This window comes from Fringilla coelebs, assembly GCF_963513975.1.
Source record: "Fringilla coelebs genome assembly, chromosome: 19".
Lineage (NCBI taxonomy): Eukaryota > Metazoa > Chordata > Aves > Passeriformes > Fringillidae > Fringilla > Fringilla coelebs.
In genome coordinates this window covers 4,345,125-4,364,683 of record NC_140045.1, presented here as the reverse complement: position 1 = coordinate 4,364,683, position 19,559 = coordinate 4,345,125, and the positions used below count along the sequence as shown (strand labels likewise).

At 44.2% G+C, this 19,559-nt stretch overlaps 1 protein-coding gene across 1 annotated transcript in view; it reads left to right on the top strand.

Moving 5' to 3' along the window:
• Window positions 1-19,559, top strand: part of RAB11FIP4 (RAB11 family interacting protein 4) — a gene marked incomplete at its 5' end in the record, with an annotated part of 115,401 nt that overhangs the window by 33,962 nt on the left and 61,880 nt on the right. The window contains 2 exons of the mRNA XM_084218448.1: window positions 3,308-3,395; window positions 12,721-12,809. Coding sequence (XP_084074574.1) covers window positions 3,308-3,395; window positions 12,721-12,809 — 177 coding nt within the window. The remainder of the gene's footprint in view (window positions 1-3,307; window positions 3,396-12,720; window positions 12,810-19,559) is intronic.

The window sequence follows — 19,559 nt, the reverse complement described above, 5'->3', positions numbered from 1 at the left end:
TCTTCTCTCTCAGATTTATGTCTTCTCTCTGACTATTGGATGTCTACTGCCAAAACAACCAGCTGGATTATTGAGCCTGCAGCTCATTTTTTCTGCCTTTGTTCACTTCCTACAGTGAAGAACTAGTTTGCAATCCTTGTTTGTCCTGTATCCCACATGGTGGGGGCTGCTCTGTGCTGAGAGTGTCTGTCCCCGGCCCAAAACACTGCCCCTACTCATTGTGATGACATCTGATGTCAAACTCTGGAGCACACCGTGCTCCCTGTGCTGCCTGTAGGTCCCACAACAATCACACACTCGTTTCACACTGAATTTTGGCAGCAGTTGGGATCAGCAGAGCCCAGAGCTGTGGGGCCCAGGAGTCTGGGTGTGCCCAGGACTGCGTGTCCCACCTGTGCCCACCTGGGCTGTGCCACCTGTTCAGTGTCAAGGACAGAGCTGCTGTCCCTCATTCAATGTCACCCAGCCTGCCAGTAGCCTGACCAATCCATACGGTTCCCAAGGCAATGAATAAAACAACATTAATAAAACAACTTTTGATTCACTGTGGAGGGCCAACCCTTTCTGAGAAGGAGGAGGAGAGGACTTTATTTCTTTACAAAGTGAGGCAGAAGTGTGGTTTATAGAGTGTGGGCACCAGAGAAGATTTAGGGGTAGCTGTAGTTTATTTGGCCACAGATTGAAATTTAACTTAAAGCAATGCCTTCAGTCTGGAATTAACAAGGAAGAGCTTCTTGCCTTATTCCAGAAAGCTATTGGTAAAAATGCACGATCAAGTGCACTGCAGGCTCTTGAAAACTGTGTGCAAATCTGCAGGGATTTATGTACCAAATATTTGTGTATATTAATGCCCAAACCCTATGCAAGTACCCACCCAAATGCAGTCCCTGGTGATCAAAATCCTTTTATCCCCTGGCCTGCGATGGGAGCTGTGTTTATTCCTAGCTGAAGATGTGAGCACTGCTGGCATTAATTCCATCAGGCTGTTCTGTAAAATCTTCATCATCTCCTGCAGTGATGTCAATTATTTGCATTGTAATATCCAACTGAAAACCTGCAAACTAGATTTAGGGGAAACTGGACACTGAAGCACTTTGCTCAGTTGATAATTTCATTTACTCTTAAGACATTGCTTATACCTAAATGTGAACATATCCTCTGTTCCTCCATAATACACACTCCCAGGCACATAACATCTAATTTAATTTAATTTTAAAAGTGTATTTTTAAATGTCTGAACAGCTGGTGGACAAAAACCATTGGATCAACTTTGAGAAATAAAGTGCCAGGAACACCCAGTGACACCACTGTGTTATAGCACAATATTAAATAGACTAGAGGCTTCCCAACTGGCTGCAGGAATCTCTGCATTAAATTTAAAACACAGTTGTTGTTTGTGAAGGTGACAGGGATAACACCAACCTGGATTTTCCATGTCAAGCCTGTCTCTACTTAATTGGTTTCAGTCAGGATTTTCAGCTAGTCTGGTGTGCATTAACCACACACTGTGGTTTCTGGTGAAGCAAATTTTTTTTTTGGAAACAGATGTGTGTTCTGGTGCTCTAAATTAGTGGGGTTACAGTAATTCCCTGTGATGCCAGGGTGGAAATTTGATCATGAGTCACACCATGGTTGACATCTGGGCTCTGTATCCCAACTGCCCCTGCTGGAGTTGTGGAAGCCTTCTGCAATATGAAAGTTTTAAGAAAATGTCTAACTTTTCATGGGCTCTGAACTCATCATATAGCTCCTTACTTGCCCTGCCTATACAAGCTGATTTTTTATTTTCCCTAAGAAAATGAGAGGGGAAAGGATTCAATTTAAGGATCAAATCGTGCCTTTCTCATTCAATACAGAATTTTGCAAATGAGTAAATTTTTTTTCATTTTTTTCATCCAGATTTGCTTGTCCTAAACGAGCCCTTTGGCTTATCATGGCAGTTATTGGTACAGAGAGAATTTATAGGACTGTAAGAAGAAGTGTCATGCACACACATGAGTGCATTATCTGCAGGGCTTTGGGAAACTGCTGGGGTTTTGCTAGCACGTGGGAAAAAGCCACACCAGAAAATTGAGAAACTAGGTCATCTGGATTCATGTGCTGTGTCTTTGCAGCTGGGCTTTTGTTGCTGCTCAGACTGACACGTCTGAGCTCACACAGACTGTGCTGCTGCAGCATCCTGTGGCCTCCTGCACGCCTGCTGTGCCTGCACTCAGCTTGTGCAAACCCCTGAGTGTCTGGAGGGCCCAGCCAAGGGCAGGGGTGTGTGGAGCTGCTGTGAGCTCTTAGGAGCAGTAAGAGGCTGCCCTGCCTCAGTGAGGGTCCCTGCCAGGTGCTGCAGGGAAGGCACTGGCACTCAAGGGGATGTACATGAGCTCCAGCAGGGTGTTGTCAGAAAGAACAGCCAGCTGTGGGGCCAGGTGTGCACTCACCTCCCTGGACTGGTCTGCTTATCACTTTATTCTTCTTTGGATATTTGTTCCTCCATTCCTTTTTTTTTCTCTAGACAGTGCAAGAGCCTCTCCAGGCCAGGCTGCTTTTCTTCCTCTATCCCAAAACCTTCCTGAAAAATTTGCCAGACCGTTTCCGGGGCAAGTACTAATTTGGTGACTGTGTTTAAATTCAGTATATTCTCATTCTATTGGTGAATAATGATCAGAAAGACTAAACTGTGAAGCTGAGATTATAAGGAGTAAGTACACTGCTTGTTTGCACAGTGTACTAGACACAACCATTCTCTCATCACATGAATATATTTTCGTACTGTTAATTTTCCTATACAAAAATTTTATTCTCTGCTATGTCAAGGAAGTTTGGTTTCATTCCAAATGGGTTTTCTCTCCTATAATCCAGATTATTTAGAAAATGAGACTGCTATGGGCTGTGCAGATCTTGGTCTGTCCTTTCTCCTTCCCTGAGAACTTGTGATAAGAGGGGTGGAGAACCACTAAGGTTTTAAGTTCCTCTGAGCTGAATGCATGGCAAGAACTCCCAGAGAAGAGATGCTGTTAGCACCCTGCTCTGTGGTGAGAGGATAAGTCACAAATTCTCCCCTTATTAAGCTCTTGAGATCCCCATAGGACAGGATTGATGTCCCAGCTGAAGAAGTTTTGGTCAGAGCACGTGCCTTGGTCAGCACCAAGGTCATACAAGACATGATTTCTCCTTGCAGAACCATTTATTGGCTGGTTCAAGTGAACACTGAGAGTATTCTTCAACTTGTAGTCTCCTGTAGAAGATACAGACTGTAGCAGAGCAACAGACGATACACCAAACTCAATTCATCTTTTATCATCTTTTATTTTAGGTGGAAAAACTGGCAAAGTACTTGGACCCAAATGATTTGGGAAGAATCAATTTTAAGGACTTCTGTCACGGAGTTTTTGCTATCAAAGGTATGTGCATATTTCTTAAAAATAATCCTGTTCAGTTCCACTAATGTTTCTCTGGTTGCAGAAAATGTAATGATCAAAGACATCCTCTCTTTTAACTCTGGTTATTTGTAGTGACAGCAGAGCAGCTCTGGGAACAGAGCCAGGATATTTTTCCTTTTTGTGAATCTCATGTATTAATGGTGAGCAATGCTAGAGTTCCTGCATCCATAGGTGTTTGGACATTGGTTTACTGCTAATTTTTATCAGAATAAATGTGTTGTGGTTTTAAGACAAATACAGCCAAAGAAAGAGTAGCTTTGTGATTAACAGACAGGGCCCAGGTTTGATACTTCCAGATTCTGATCTGGTTCTGCCACTGATTTCCCTCAGGGAGTCAGGGAGCCCTTGGGCTTTCAGTTCTCTAGTAGGAAATTTAGGGCTATTAAATTCCTCTTGAGGCATTTGCAAGGTATAATTAATTCATGTTGTTAGGGTACTTGGGGTCATGTATTGGAAGGAAATAAGTTAATTACAGGTTGGTGATGCCAACACTGAAGATTGAGATCAGGTGGATCCAGCCACCTCCTTTCCAAGGAAACAGTCCTTGACATTGTTGTGCTTTAGAGCTTAGCCTAAAGGCAACAAAAAACCAGTGAGGAGGGACTTCAGCTGGTTTGCTGCTGATTGCTTTTCTAACTTCCCTTAGTGAAATAATCCATCTTTTCTGGATATGTGGTGTGTCCTTTCTAAAATGTCAGAGTGATGTTATAGCCCAGAGGCTTCACTTCAGGGGCAGGGTGAATGTCCCAGTGATCGTGGTGTGGGTCCAGGAGAAGCCTCTGGAGAGTCTGCTGTGATGAGATTATTACAAAGCTATAACGATGCAAAACCATAAAACCACAGGACTTTTAATTAAAGTTTATGGCAGCCAAAGACAGTGTATAATTAGGTAAAATTACAGTGAGAAGCTGCTCTCATCAATGTTTGTGGAGACACCATCCAAGGTGACACTGATGTGTTTGAAGAGAAGGCAAGACAAAGCCCAGGAGGAAAGTTATTGGATTTGTGCACAGACCCTAAAGTCTCTGCTTGGGGCTTTCCTTGAGCAGAAAATGCTGTAGCAAACTGAGTTCTAGTTTAAATAGGACACAAGCTCTGTAAATCATCTGGTGTCTTCTGTAATTCACAGTCTAAAGATTGCACAGATGCACAGAATATGATCAGGAAGGGATAGAAATGACCCAGAACATCTCTCCTGTGGTAACTGTGCCCTTGTCCATGGAGTGGGCAGCTCCATCTCCTTTACTGTGGGGACAGTGTGAGGATGTTATCAGGCATGGGGCCTTGGGGGTTTTCATCCTTGCTCACCTTGTGGGATCTAATTCTTGTGTTCATATCCTGATGTTTAATCCTGCAAAGCTGTGACCAGCACAAACTGGTGTACCTTGCACTCCAAGTTTATGAGTGGCTTCAAGCCCAGGTGTGGAGCATGAAGGGTCCAGATCGTTTGTGTGCTGGTTGTTGGGATGTAGCTGTGAACAGATGCAGAGAAATCACCCAATCTGCAGCATCACTCGAGCTCCCTTAGCACATCGTTAGCATTTCAACCCTTACACAGACCCAGTGCTAAGTGTTTATCATCCAAGCAGCAGCAGCTGTATCTATTTCTGATAAGACACTGTGCTGCATGTTTTCACAGCATCTCTTTAGAAAAACTGCTTGTATTGCTCACCTCACAGCATGGAAATTTTATTCATCTTTGGCTACTTGCCATATTTTCCTTAAAAATTAAATTGGTCATGTTGAAGTTCAGAAAGGGCATGTCTGCCTTTCAGAATGGAAAGCCTCCACCATGTTGTTTCAGTGCAGCCACATCCCAAGGGGAGTAGCAGGCTTATTATCAAACAAAAGCAATTTGTCTTGGCAGAAACAGATTATAAATATGATTCTTTGACATCTCAGCCTATTACAATTGCTTGGGGCAGTCAGATTAATAGAGCAAAATGAGATGCTACTATAAATCCACTGGGGTTTTCAGTAATAGAGTATGAAGTTATGCTATTCTTAGAAATGGAAGCCAAATGTTTAAATTCAAGCTTTATAATCCTAATGCCTTACATTTCTTACATTATATTTCTTATTTATGAGATTTCAAATTAATTTGTCTTAAAAATGCTTGCCTTTATAGTATGGTGATGAAATTGTTTACTGCACAGAGGTGATATAGTGTCAAGGTTTTTTGGTGGTTCAGTGCCTTGAATTTATTTAAATCACAAGGATTCAGACATCTAAGAGCAATAGATTGAAATCAGAGTTGACCTCTGATGATGTTGGTTTGAGCATTTCATATCCAGGGTTGAATTTCTGTGAAAAGCTAAATACTGGAACTTGAAAAAAATCCCAAACATCTAAGTGTTTAATCCTCTGTAACTGAGAGAGAAACTTCTAGCCCTGGATCTAAAATCTGCAGCTTGGCCTAAACCAGGGCATTATTTACTCTTGCATGGTACACATGAGAAGGGCTGTGTTCCTTTAGAAATGGACATCAATCCTTGTTTCCTCCTGGAGCTGCATAAACCTCATGACATATGGGTCATGTACCTCTGCAGCAGCTGCTGGGACTGGAAAACTGAATTTCCTTCAGCTGCTGAGTAGCAGGAGCTGTGGGTAAGGCTGAGCAATCTCACTGACAGGAGGACCTTGGGAAGTGGTGGAGATTTGTTCAAGTAGAGGGAAGTATGCCAGAGGGCAGAAGGTGTTGAAGGAGCTCCTTCCCACTTTGTCTCTGGGGTGGAATACTGGACAAGTGTGGTGCTTGCTATTTATGGAAAGCTTTGCTTCTTTTGCTGCTCTTCTGTGGATTAAAGGACTTTGCCTCAGCATCTGTGCTGAGCCCAGGCTGCTTTCCCCATGCAATTAGGCTCTGCCAGAGCCAGGGATAGGCTTGCCATCAAATTTAAAGCTTTGCAGCAATTTCATTGGAATGCCAGAGTATGAAGGTTTCACTTGTGCTCAAGCTGCCCTCTCTATCTGCTGCCTGCAGGGCTTTAATGACTGTCTGCCTGTAGAGCAATTGCCATGAAATAACACCTGTAGCCTCTTACCTAAGTGCTTTGTGCCACTGCTCAGAGACACTGAGAGCAGCCAGAATATCACTCAAAGGCTGAATTCCCATTAATTTCAGCAGGGTCAGCATGGGAACCATTACTGTTTGCTCAGCAGAGCCAATGACTGTTTTTGCTGTTCTGAATTTATATTGTACTGATCCAGTAAATATTTTCTGCCACTTGTAATACTTAAAGGCTTGAGTGGAGCTGTTAATTCCTTGTGCTCTGCAGGCTGGTGGGTTCCACAGTCAGATATGTTTGCAGGACCAGGCTCTAATTGAGTCTGACCTGTTCCTTGTATCCTAAGATTTCTATTGTCTTTCCAATGGCCTCTTTCTTTTGATATTCTGCTTTAAAGTACCCAAACCCTGACAAATAAAGGGGGAGCTCCCCCTGCTGCCCTCGGTGTTACAGCTCACAGTGATGAGAGGGTACTGTATGAACACAGATTAATACAGAATTAAAGTACAAAGGCAGATGTATTCTGACTTTATAGCTTATTTTACCCATGAAGACAGTGCTGACTGCTGGGCAGTGTTTGGTGGGTCATGGCTTTTATAACGGGGGGGACTGAGCCATGTCAGCACAGAGCATTTCTGCATTCCTGAATCTGTGTGCTTTAGCAGAATCACTGTTTTTGCAGGTTAAATCATACAGCCTGTTGTTCTCCTGGAGCAAGGGAGTCTTTCCCTCATGCTGTAGAAGTTTTAAGGACATTTTAGTGATGGAATTTGAAAATGGAGAGTTGTAGGAGCTCCTTCATATTCATTAACACGTGGAAGAAGCACAGCTGTGAATTTATGCACTTCCCCACCTGCAGCAATAGCAACCTTTGAATCTTCAAAATAGTAACACAGACCATTATGTGCCTTCAAAAATCCATCTCTGTGCTTCCCTAGATCCTGAGGCATCTAATTACTGCAGTTGGTTGGAAAGCTTCTAGAAGCAAGCTAATATATAACCTAAAAGTTAAAAAGTAGATATGTTTCTCTGTGAGTTCCTAGCACTTTTTAATGGAAATTCCAAGAATACAAATTTACCCATTGTTTCAAAGAAATGTTCCAAAAGGGATGTTGGCTGTTCTGCTAGCTCAGACTATGACAGGTTATTTGGACTGTGAATAAATGCGAAAATGATAGGCTATGAAAATTGATGCTGTATTTTTTAGAAAACAAAGTTTTCTAAAGCAGAGTATTTGTGGCCTTCTGTTTCACTGGAGATTATTTTTTTTCTTAATAGCTTTTATAGTTTCATTCCGATGCTGCAAGCAAACATATTTCTCACAAAACCAGTGCCAAGTCCTGGCCATCTCCTTTAACTAATTATAAAATCTAATTTGCAGCTCCATAGCTGAGAAAAGTGTTGTGCCAGCTGTGCCCTGAAGATCCAGCATGGATTGAGAGATGGGTGTGTTGCAGTCATGCAAAAGGGAGTTTATTTGCCTATAATATCTAGGACCAGGACAGCTGCACCAGCATGGGAATTCCAGTAAAGCACATCAGAAAACCCCAAAGTCTACACAAACCATTTAGGTTTGTAGCTGTAGATCTCAGCCTTCAATGAGGCTGTAACTGGAGATGATCTGATGGATCTGTCTGTTCTGTAAGAATAACACACTGACAGGGGTGGTGCTTGGGCTGGTGCAGGGATGAGGACTGTCAGTGAACATGAAGAGCTGAGCTCTCCTGGAATTAATTACTCATAGCTGCTCAATGAACTGAAATTGGCTACTCCTGAAAGTACTTGAGAGTTTTCTAAGACTTCACTAAATTTCACTAAATACATTCTGAAACCATAAATGAGTCTAATACACCACTAAAGATCCAAGGGCAGATAAAGTAAAAAGCTCTTGCTGTTAGGAAAAATGCCAGAAACAAACTAGATTCAATTAGGTAACCAGATTTGATTTCCTGTAGTATTAAAATTGCTTAATTGCCTGTGAAAATTGTCTGATGTGTTATGGGTTAAATCTCCTTCTTGGAACATTTGCAGGTAACAGCTTTTCTAAAATTGAGTTTATTTGTGGCCAGAATGTCTGTTTGCAAATTGAATTTTTGTTAGGGTGGGAAAAGCATTTTTAAATAAAACTGATTGTAAATTCCTAAAATTATCTCATAAGGGATATCATGTCTAGCACTGAGTGAACTGAAAAAGTTAAAGGTTGATGTCTTCCCCTTCAGTGACTTGTAAATGACTTTCATCCTCTTTACTTAGGACTGAAGATGACTTTGTTCTGGCCAAATGAATTGTGTTTGCTTTTGCATTTGTAGTATTAGGATAAATATTTTTAACTCCTATAATTTTGACAGACCAGGCTAGAGAGTGACTCAGTGCTTCGTTGAACTAGAACTTGCACACATCCACGTGTCAAAGAGTCTCTTGAATGGACAGAGGAGCTGCTTCTGTGCTGGCTCATCAGGAGTTTTTAGCCAGGAAAGAAATTTCAGCAGCTCTGGCCACTCTCATTCTGTGATCTGATTGTTTAGTCCTTTCTCCAGACACAAGCTTGCTGGCAGTCTGTCCCAGTGATTTCCTCTGAGCACAGCCTTTCCCACTGATTCTCCATAAACGGCCCTGGAGCTGCAGCAGGGGCTGCACAAGGACCTGGAGCTATTCCTGCCTTGCTCTTTCCTCTCCCTGCTTCCTCACTGTTATTGCAGTGCAGGTCTTCTTGCCAAGTGCTGCCCAGAAATGGAGATGAAATTTTACCAACTGCAGCAAAGGAGAGAGAACACTGAGCACATTAATATCTTATGATGCAGGTAGACATCCAAATGAAATCTCTCTAATCAGCCATGTAAGTGGCTTTCAGTTCTACCTTTTCTGGGAAAACAGATTTATAGCAGTAATAGGACATCTCTAGTGCAAGAGGCCCTTAAAGCAGCCAGGAATGATTCCTTTATTTCATTGCAATGGGTTATTTTTGGACAGATGCTAGCCTTGGGTGCACACTGCTGCCCAGCTTGAAATACCCACCATGGCAGTTCTGCAGACCTCAGCACGTGGGGTTCTGCTCAGGAGTGGTTCTGCTAGCAAAGAACAAATCTTTGTCCAGTACCTTCCTATTTCCATACTGAGATTTGCCAGAGTAAATCTTGATTTGTCATTGTTTTCTGTCTGTGGTACAATAATTTAGCTCACTGCACTTCCCAGGCTGCAAGCCAGGATGTGTTCCAGTAAGAACATGTCCTAGGTAATAAGAGCACACATGGCACAGCACTGGAGACACTCCAGTGTTCTCTCTCTATGTTACACCACTGTGGAACCCTCCTGGAGTATCTGAAAAATTCAAATTATATTTGGATGAGGGGAACAAAAGGTGCGGTTGTATTGGCACTGTTGCAGAAAAACACTGAATAAGAAAGCTGATTCATCACCTGACTGTGCATCCCCTTCCTGGTGATAAGGGGTGAAAGAAGGACCCAGGAAAAGACCTTCAGCATCAGTCCTCCAGGGTGAAGAGATTCCAATTTGTGTCCTCAAAGAGAAGAGGAGAATGCAGAACTTATTCTTAAAACCCAGTTTTTAACAGGGATAAAAAGAGTAGCACAATTTTGAGATTCTTGAAGCCAGTGGCCATTTTTTCATTGATTTGCTGGATGTTGGGACAGGTTCAGATGTCTGCAAGGTAGTGGTGATGTGGGTTAGTAATCTCAGAGGAAAATGGTCTCACAGATTTCCTTCTCTTCTTTCCTTTTCCATGGAGTATAATGACATGCAGATCTGCCCAGGAGGATGAGGAGAGCCAGGCTGTGATGCCAGCTTGCCTGCAGAGCAGTGCACAGGGGATGCTGCCTGCTGCACACCCAGACATCTCCCCACTAAAAACTCACCTTGGCAGAAGGGGACTGGCTCAGGTGAACCCTGAATCTGCCAGCACCAATGGAAACTCAGTCTGTGACTGCAGTAAAAGCAAGATTTGGCTTTGTTTGCCATTTGAAGCTATGCAGTTTGGTAATCAAATTGGATCAAAGGGCTGCTGATGTTCTGGAAATGGATTTGGTGCTTGGCCAGGTTCTGGATCAGGCTGTAAAAGCCTGGGTCAGCTGGCTCTGGTGCAGAAGTTGGATGCAAAGGAGGCATTGCTTTTCTCCCTGGTGTTTTTACTGAATAAATGACAGGCAAGAGCTATCATGAAGTGGTTCTCCCTATTGGACAAGGGAAATGAAATGTGATCAGGAGTAATCTTAGATAAGAAATGAACAGCAAAGAGGGGACACAGAAGATTCTGCGTTTCAGACCCTGGTGATCTGGGAGCTGTTTGTGACTCTAGCTCTGACAGACCAGTCTGGCTGGCCTTTTGAAAGGAGGCAAGGTAGAAACATTTCTCACACCCTTGTTTTGGGCAATTAAATCCTTATTTGAAGACCCACAACTTTTGTGACTTTTCCCCACCAAAAAAAAAAAAAGAAAAGAAAATTAGGAGAGCACTGTTGTTAGCACAGCTGTATTAGGGAAGTAAAGCTTGGAATTATGGTGTAAACTATTATTGTTGAGATATTTCAGAACACTGTAAACATGCTCTGTTCATTACACTAACCTGCAGCCACTGTGTAGCACTTGGTATTTATTTTCCTTTTTTCTGGAGGTAATTCACTTTGAGGGGTAGTTGCTCCACCTCATGCATGTGATGAGTCTCACAGTGGGTGCTGGCACAAGGCAGTTTGATGAGCAATAAGCTTTAGTTGTTAATGTCAAAAAGTAGAAACAATAAATTGAATTTTCCTCTGTGAGAGGACTAGCAAATAACCTTAGGCAAGCACAGAGCACTTTAAGCTAAAACCAAGAGGAAGAAAAGGATTATGGCTGGGTGGGAAATGTGACAAGTTACAGGTAGGGCAAGTTATGTAGAAAGATGCTTTCTCCAGGCAAACAAGTTTAACATCTTTCCTCTGTCAGTCAGTAGATTATGTTTTTGATTGTTAATCACAGATAAACTCCTCTTTGGGAAGTGACCCTACCACACATTCTTGGCCACTAACCTCTCCAGCAAAGTGGATATTTAACAGCTTCATTTATCCTCATTTACCTGCTCAGTACCACCTGAGGCTCTCACTTTGCTGCAGAAGGTGAAAAAGGAAAAGAAGTCTTGCTGCCTTTTCCCTGTGACATTTCTGAAGTCTTTGTGATGTCTCCATCCAGCAGGTGCCTCGACATGTGTGTGGCAGACAGGGCCACCACAGTGATCCCCCTGTTAGGCTTCTCCCTCTGGTCATTTTTTCTGGTTTCCTTTCCTTTGCAAGGGACTCCTCTCCATAACCACAAACCACAACATGTCCTCATCCCTACAGATGTTATTCCTTCATGTAAAACTAGGAGAGAAGGTCAGCTAATGATAGGAACCTGTTCAGTTCACAGTTCCTTCCATCCCCGTGGTACCCCTGTGGAATGTCACAGCCAAATACATTGTATTAGTGCTGGGCTGGAAGGGAGGAAGGAAAAACTGCTGGGCAATTGCAGCTTCCAAGCAGGACAGTGCACAACACATGCTGAGAAGGTTTCACACAGTCTGGGCCCAGGGTGCTCTAAAATAACCTGGTCTGACATTTCTGCCTTCTGCAGCTCACCCTGCCAAGTGGAGTCACTGGTAATTAATGAGGAATGAGGCATCTGGTGATTTCAGTGTTTCTATATTTGTCTCAGGTTTTCAGATGAGAGAAGGACCGAGGGAAACACAGACATTGATTTTTCCAGCTCTTAATGTGGTTGTTAACAAAAGCAAACACACAAGCTTCAAATCTCTGCTTGCAGTGCATAGATATTTGCTTGTGAAACACCCTGTGACAGAGCTTTGGTTGAAGGGGGATTTGTGACACTTAGGCATTGCCCCTTTGTCATTTTGACCAGAGAAAATGAGAAGCAGCTCCACCTGACCCTGATGTGCAGCAGTTGGTAGCTCATGGCAAGCCTGGATTCGGTGTTTGACTCCAGAGCCTGGGTTTGGTCAGAGGTGGGTTGGTACCCACAGGGTAGTTTACTAAGCCAAGCAATGCTCAGCTTTCAATTTCATTGCAGGCCAGTGTATCCATGCTGAGATAATTGCACTTTTCAAGTTCCACGTGTTGAATGTGTGCTGGGCAGAACTCTGAAGGCAGAGTTGTGTTTAAATAAATCCCAAAGCTGCCTTCCAAGGTTTTGTGCATACATATTGGCTAGAAACCAGTGTGTCTTCCTCCACTCTCCATGTAATGGAAGATAAGCTCTTGGTTTGACCACTTCCTCTTGTTTCTCTTTGCCAGGCTGTGAAGAGTTACTGAAAGATGTCCTGTCTCCTGAAAACTCTGAGCCCCAGCACTACCAGCCACAATATGTTGATTACTATTACCAGGTAAGAGAAGCACTGTTCCTGTCTCATGTTGGTGGGCTGAGGAAGGCTCTGGAGTGATGTGGAGTTGGATCATTGTAAATGTTGTTGTTTTACTTGGCCTGTTGACTCTTCCTTCCTGGGTTCATGGCTGCTAGCAAGCCATCCATACTGTTTTAGCTGCATTTAACACGGGTTAACTGGTGGGAAAGTATTTAGCATTTAGGTAATGTTCCTCTTACAAGCCTCAGTATTCACCTGGCTGTGAAGGGAGATCCCTGTGCAAGCTCGCTGGCCCCTCTCAAGTGGAAAACACTGATTTGTATCTAATTAAATCAGTCAAACTTTGTAGGTGAACAAGTCCTTAGGGACTGTCTGCAGATAATAAACAGGGCCTCAACAGCTGTTGGGAAGCAGAAACAATACACCTTGGAAACCTTTATTGTATTTTGGCTGGTGGGTGTAGCATATTTTTAAACCATTAAAGGTCCTCATTTGTATCCTTAATTTGTCAGTGTTTGTGCAGTCTAAGAAGTAGAGCACTGCTAAGTTTTCTTTTTAGCATCTCTTTGTCCCTTCTTTCCTTTACTTTGGCTTTAATCACCTCCACCGGTGTAAAGATTAAATGTGCAGTTAGCATCGTGCATTCAGAGAAGTGTGTCAGTGGTGCTACAGACTGCAAATGATACAGAAAGCAACAGGAAAAGCATTTTATCTTCACAGGTCGTGAAGTGTGAGGACAATTCTCATGTGTTGAGGAAAGATGTGATAAGTGTGCTGGTGAGCTGCAGTTACACAGAATGGTTTCACAAAAAATACAGAGACATTTCCTGCACCTCAGTGCCCATCACCACTCTGCTTGTCTCTGAAGCCCTGGTTTTTTAACTGATGACACAGACACCCCCCACGCTGTTGCTTGGTTACCTTAATAGATGCCATAAACCAAGCTCCTGGGTTTGCAGTAGCTGACAGAGGCTGTAAAATGCCAACAGGCTCTGCACACAGCCCGTGTTCCCCTGCTGCTGTGCAGATGTGTCAGGCTGGTTCTGACACTGAGAGTGCAGGTGGCAGTTGGGTTTGTATTCCTGAGAGATTCCACATCTGCTGTCATGCAAAGATGTGCTGGGGAGAGCTCTTGAAGACAAACTGCAAAACTCTGCAAACTGCACCTCTTCTGCCATCCATCCTCCAGGAGAGCCTGGGGGTTGGAGTTGCAGTTGCTAATCCTGAGTTTCCCATTTGAGTGCTGGATTTTTGCCTCTGGGAGAGGGAGGGGGCAGAGGGTGACCCTCCCTGTTCAGAAAGAGCTGATCTGACCCGACTGTGCTGGAAGCCTTGCTGGTCACTCCCGATGTCCCCCAGACCCAGGATGGTCCCTGCAGGGGGTGGCAGCACTGCAGTGGGGTCCTGCAGCAGTGTTTGTCTGCTTTAACTGAGCCAGTGGGGCATTTGTGCAGCCTGGGAGCAGAGCCAGGTCCCTCCACACCTGCCCAGGCCAGGTGAGCTGTCGGGGTGGGGAGAGAACAGGGAATGGTGTGCGCTGCTGTACATCCCACGCTTATCCCACAGCTCTTGTGCACCGCTGCTCTCCGGAGGGGCTGGTTCCATCTCCCATCTCCAGGTCCTCCAGGTGCAGTTTGGAAACTGTTCGCTAGATGTCAGCTAAAGACTGGGAAAGGCGTCAGCAGCCTCTGCTCCCGCCTCGAGGATCCTCTGCTCTGGCAGAAGTTGGAATTTTCTAGCTGCTGAAGCAGAGGAGAACTGAGGGTCGGTGGATTTGAGGCTATCACCGTTCATGGCATTTGTTCCCCGTTCCCAAAGAAGAACGTATGGCAAACATAAACGCTGTCCTTGCATCTCCCAGATCTTAATGAGTGTGAATTCCTGGTGCTGTAATCAAGTTTGTGGGCAGCTCCCATTGGCACAAGTGATAGTTGCCTGTCTAATCTGATTTTCAGCCCAGCCCTTTGCATGTGTCTCTAATTCTCAGTGCACTCAAATTCCCAGGCAGGAGAAGGACACAACGGCTATGATGTACAAATAGATGCTTTAAAAGGGAATGCATCTTTTTTTATTCCACCCAAGGGGCTGGGATAAAAAGGCAGGTAGTTACACAAAGGCAGGTACTGACTGATTCATCGTTGTGCTGTCTCTGCATTGATGCCTTGAAATGAAGTTTCCATCCTCTGCTTTTACTTTTGCTTCCCCTCCCAAGAGCCCCCTCCCTGTATTGCAGCTCTCTGGAGCCCAAAGGCAGCAAACTGGAAAGGGAAAGGTAATTTGAAGAGGTGGGATGAAGGGGCAGGAGCCGCTGTGAGGTGCTGAAGTGGTCCAGCTGTTGGCATATGTTGAGTCGCATGGGGAAGAAGAAACTGCCAAGCCTCCAGCCTTTAATTAAAATCAACTGAGAGCAATTAATTTAAAGGGGTATATAAAACCCCCTGATACCAGGAGCTTGGGGCATTTAATTTTACATTTCTTAAATTATCTGGTTTTACTTTTTGTTCAGTGTAAACAAAGAGCAAAAGCCAACAAGCTTTTAATGTCTGAAAACTTTGTCCAAAAAAAAAAAAAAAGCCAGGAAAAATCCTATTGTGTATGTAATTCAAAATGTAAGGGCCATTCCATGGAAGGTCCTTAATGGCCTGTATTGAGAGGCTGTGTGAGTGATACCACAGGCAAATAGAGAGCTCTGCCCTTGAGCTCAAGGCTGTTAAGGTGTGATATGCAGAACACAGAGTGTCACTTTGATGGGTTCCTACAGGATGTCCCACTGACTTCCATCAATGTCGATTCAGGCTGCAGAGTGTGTTTTTCTTTGGACCAGAGACAGCTGCTCCAAAGAAACTTAGGAGGATGGGATTGCAGTTAGGAGACAGCAGTTCTAGAGCTCTTCAGCTTTGGGACATAGAAATAAACCTTTTCTGTGTGTCTGTGAGTTGAGTCTGTTGATTTGGTTAAAGTCTGAATTGTGCTCCATTTGAGGCACTGCTTCAGTCAAGTGCTGTTCATTAGTATAATTTCTGTCACTCACAGCCTTTAGAGAGGTAATAGAAATACTCAGAATTGCCAGCAGCCAATTTGTCAATCCCAAATTCCTTTCCCAGTGTTTGCTGCTATGGCCTCAACTCTTGTTTTGGCTTCTGTTTGAAGGGAGACAAAAGTCTCCCTAGTCCAGTTTGCTTTGTGGCAGGCATCTAGCAGCACTTCAGAGCCCCTGGACAGCCTTTTGGAGATGGTAACCAACACAAAGTCCACAGCTGAAGTTTGTGTGTGAAAAGCCAGGCCCAGATTGAGCCAGCTCAAACAAAGCAGAGTGCCTGTGTCTCGAATTTCCAAATGGCTGGCTCTGAGCCTTCCCAGGCACCCCGCCAGCTGGGAGCACTAGCCACAGGACTCACAGGGAATTAGGCTGGCTGCATCTGCAGCTCTCTGGCCAAGATTTGCTTTGCAGGCCCTGAGAAGCAGTGGTGTGGGTCTAGGTGCTCTTCTGTCTGAGCACCTAAGTTTAGGGAAATGGGAATCAGAACAGGAGCTCCTTTGTCAGCTCTTCACCTGGCGTATTTTGGCTGTTCAAACCAGAAGGGAGCCTGAATCTAGACCACCCCAACAGGTGACAGAAGAGGGGGCTGAGTGACAGACCTTAGAGCCTCTCACCATCAGCTAGCAAGGCACTTCTGAGTGTTCTATTTGTTTTCCCATGTGAGTTTCCCATGCCTTTTCATCTGGAATCAATGGCCAAAAGCTGTATGTGCAAACCCAGTGGAAGAGCACGTTGTAAGGAACAATCATGGCAGGGTCCTTGTTTCAATCAAAGCAGTTTGTTTCTTATTAATTGCTGCTGTATTGAGTTGCCACATACCTTTTTCTTTCTGTTCCCATCTGTAAATAAGAGTGAATCTGTCTCTTCCCAAAGTACAGGATGATCCCTGCATATCAAAGAATGAGTTGTCTTTTCAGTCCTCTGTGTGTTCCCCTGCCTGCCAAGTGATTAATTACACTGTATGAACAGCAGAAAAATTGTTGAAACATGACAAATAAATTGTGTTTGCCTCTGGGATGGAGCTGGGACTGCTGGCTGATCTGCTGCTTTGAAAATATTTTCAGTAGCAATTAGGAGTCCCTCACCAGCTTCTGAAAAAGTTTTTTTCCCCACTAGCTTCTTGAGGATATCTCCAGACATCTGTGTCAGAGCAGAGGGCACCTTCTGCACTGTGAAGACAATGTGATACAAATGGGTTTTTCACTAGGCTGTGGAAGAAGGTAGCAGGAGAGCATGTAACCAGAATATTTTAAATTTTAATCTCCTATATTCTGTGTTTAGAAGCAATGACTCCACCACTGGAGAGAATAACTGCCCCCATTTGTTAGAAGGTTTTTCTTGATAGTGTTTCCCTAACATCAGATACAGATGTTTCCAATCATAATGTGAAATCCATCTTTCCTCCCTCTTTCTGTGGCAGCAATAGTGGAGACACTCCTATCTTAACAAAAAACCACCCAAGTGGTTAAGGTGGAAATACCTTTTCAAGCAATGGCCAAGAGAAGAAGCCAGTCAGTGTGGTAAGGACAAGCAGTGTTAAATACATCAAACTGAAGCTTTTTTCCCCTGTTTCTTATCATCCTCCAGTTTTCTGCACCACCCCCATGCTCTCAGTCACTGTTAGCTCCCAACAGAAAGCACTGTTGTGTTCCAGCCCTGCAGATGCTTAGTGTGAAGGTTCCCCTCCCTGTGCTCGGCACCTGGGGTGTTTCTGCCCCCCTGGGATCCCACAGTGCCTGTTTGCAAGTTGCTCCCCTCGCCAAGCTGCTGGGGGGGCTCCAATGTCCTTGTCTTGGTTTGGAAAGACAGGTGCCTGCTAAAGGAGACAGGAGCCTTCTCTGAAATGGAGAATGCAAACTCTCTCTACTTTTCCGAATTGCAATGAATTTTAAATAAGGGGCTTTCAGGCAAAAAAATATGGGAGCAGGAAATAACAGTTCTTTAACAGGGAAGGGAAAAAAAAAAGGATAAAATAAAACAATGCAATACACTAGAACAATACTGACAGAGTCAGAACACAACCTGACACCCTGTGGGTCAGGGTGTTGGTAGCAGTCCAGTTGGAAAAGGGCTGCAGCTCTCCTGGAGTGTCAGGCGTGGTTCTGTTGGAGCAGGGCAGTCCTGTAGGAAAGGGGTGTATTCTTCCTCCGCAGATCCGTGGGAGTAGAAGCAGCTGCTGTTCCTCTGGGGAGTCCAGTGGAGAAGAGCTGTGCTGGTGTGTCAGAATCTCCAGGTTATATCTGGGTAGGAATGCTTGGCTCCTCCCTTTGGGCGGAGCATCTCACAGTGGGATGCTATAGTTCTTATCAGTCATGTGGTGACATTCAATAGCCCCTTATCAGCAGATGTCCCCCTGTTGATTATGATCACTCAGGGAGAGAGATAAGGAGCATTGCCCACTTGGCAGCAGACAACTGCCATACAGATGGCAATAGAATACATCTTGCCTTGCAATCTGGAACAGTCCTGCTGCCACCATGGGACCTCTTACATCCAGAGCTCTGTGTTAGATCTGGTGCTCCTCAATCTGCCAGGTTCTCCTTCCCCTCAGCTTCTGCTGCACCCCCTGAGAAATAAATATGTTCAGCATCTCCAGAGATGGCCTTTTGGGAGGCCCAGCCTCAGGGTTGATTCCAGCCCCTGCTGAAATTGGTAGAAACACTTCTGAGCCCCTGGCAGGTGTTGGATCAACATCTGGGGTTGTTCCCAAGGTCGTTGTCTGAATCCTTTCTGGAGGGGTGAGGTGGTAGCAAAGCTTGGTAAAGTACAGCCATGCGGTTATAGAGAGGGAAAAGTGCCTGTTCCTAGGCAGGATTTTCCACAGGCACTGTGCACTGTCTGCACCACTGAGAAGTTTATTGTAACCTCTACAGGCAGTACTCTCAGCAATTCATTTTTCCTATTTTTTTTCCGAGCATCAGAAAGCAACATTAACTACAACTGCTGAGAAACCCCCAGTGAGCAATTACCAAGAGCAATGAAGAGCATGGTGTGCCACCATTTGGAATTCATTTACATGGAAATTGCCTGCTTTCACCTGGTGATATTCTGAATTTTATTTTTTAGGTTTGTGCATACATGCAAAAATAACTGTCCTTGGTCAAAACACCTGCATAAAAATAACCTGCCTCTCTGGCTGCTCAAGCTGATTCTGAAATGTTGCCCTGAAGAACTGCTGTACTGCCAATAAGCAGTTCTGCACTTGGGGCAAGGCAGGCACCTTTCAACAAAATAAATGCCAGCTCCTCCAAACACAGCCATAAAAGAGATTGAGGATTATTTTCTTTTTTTAAAACCAGCTTGCATTTTTGATTTGGTGGAACATCACACACTGACATTTTTAAAGGGGAAATTACTTTGCCCCTGACTCATTTTTGCTCAGTTGTGGTATAAAATACACATAAAATGACTCAAAAGAAATAACACGCTCTGGCCTGGTCAAAAATAATTCTTGTTTTTCTCAAAATGCGTTTTGGGTTTTCTTTAGAGAGAAATCTGAGTTTTTGCCTGTCTCATCCGGGGCTGGATCAACAAAATACTCTGAGATCTTAGAGCCTATAGGCTGGAGAAATCTTTTCCTGTGCAGTTCTTGGCTCAACACCCCAAATGCAATTCCAGTGCCAGCAGGGGTTGGGGGGTGACCTGGCAGAGAAGCCACAGCCCTCAGAATGGAATGTCTCAGTGCAAAGTGCTGATTCAGGTAGGGCCCTGTGAGAGTCCAGCATCTGGGC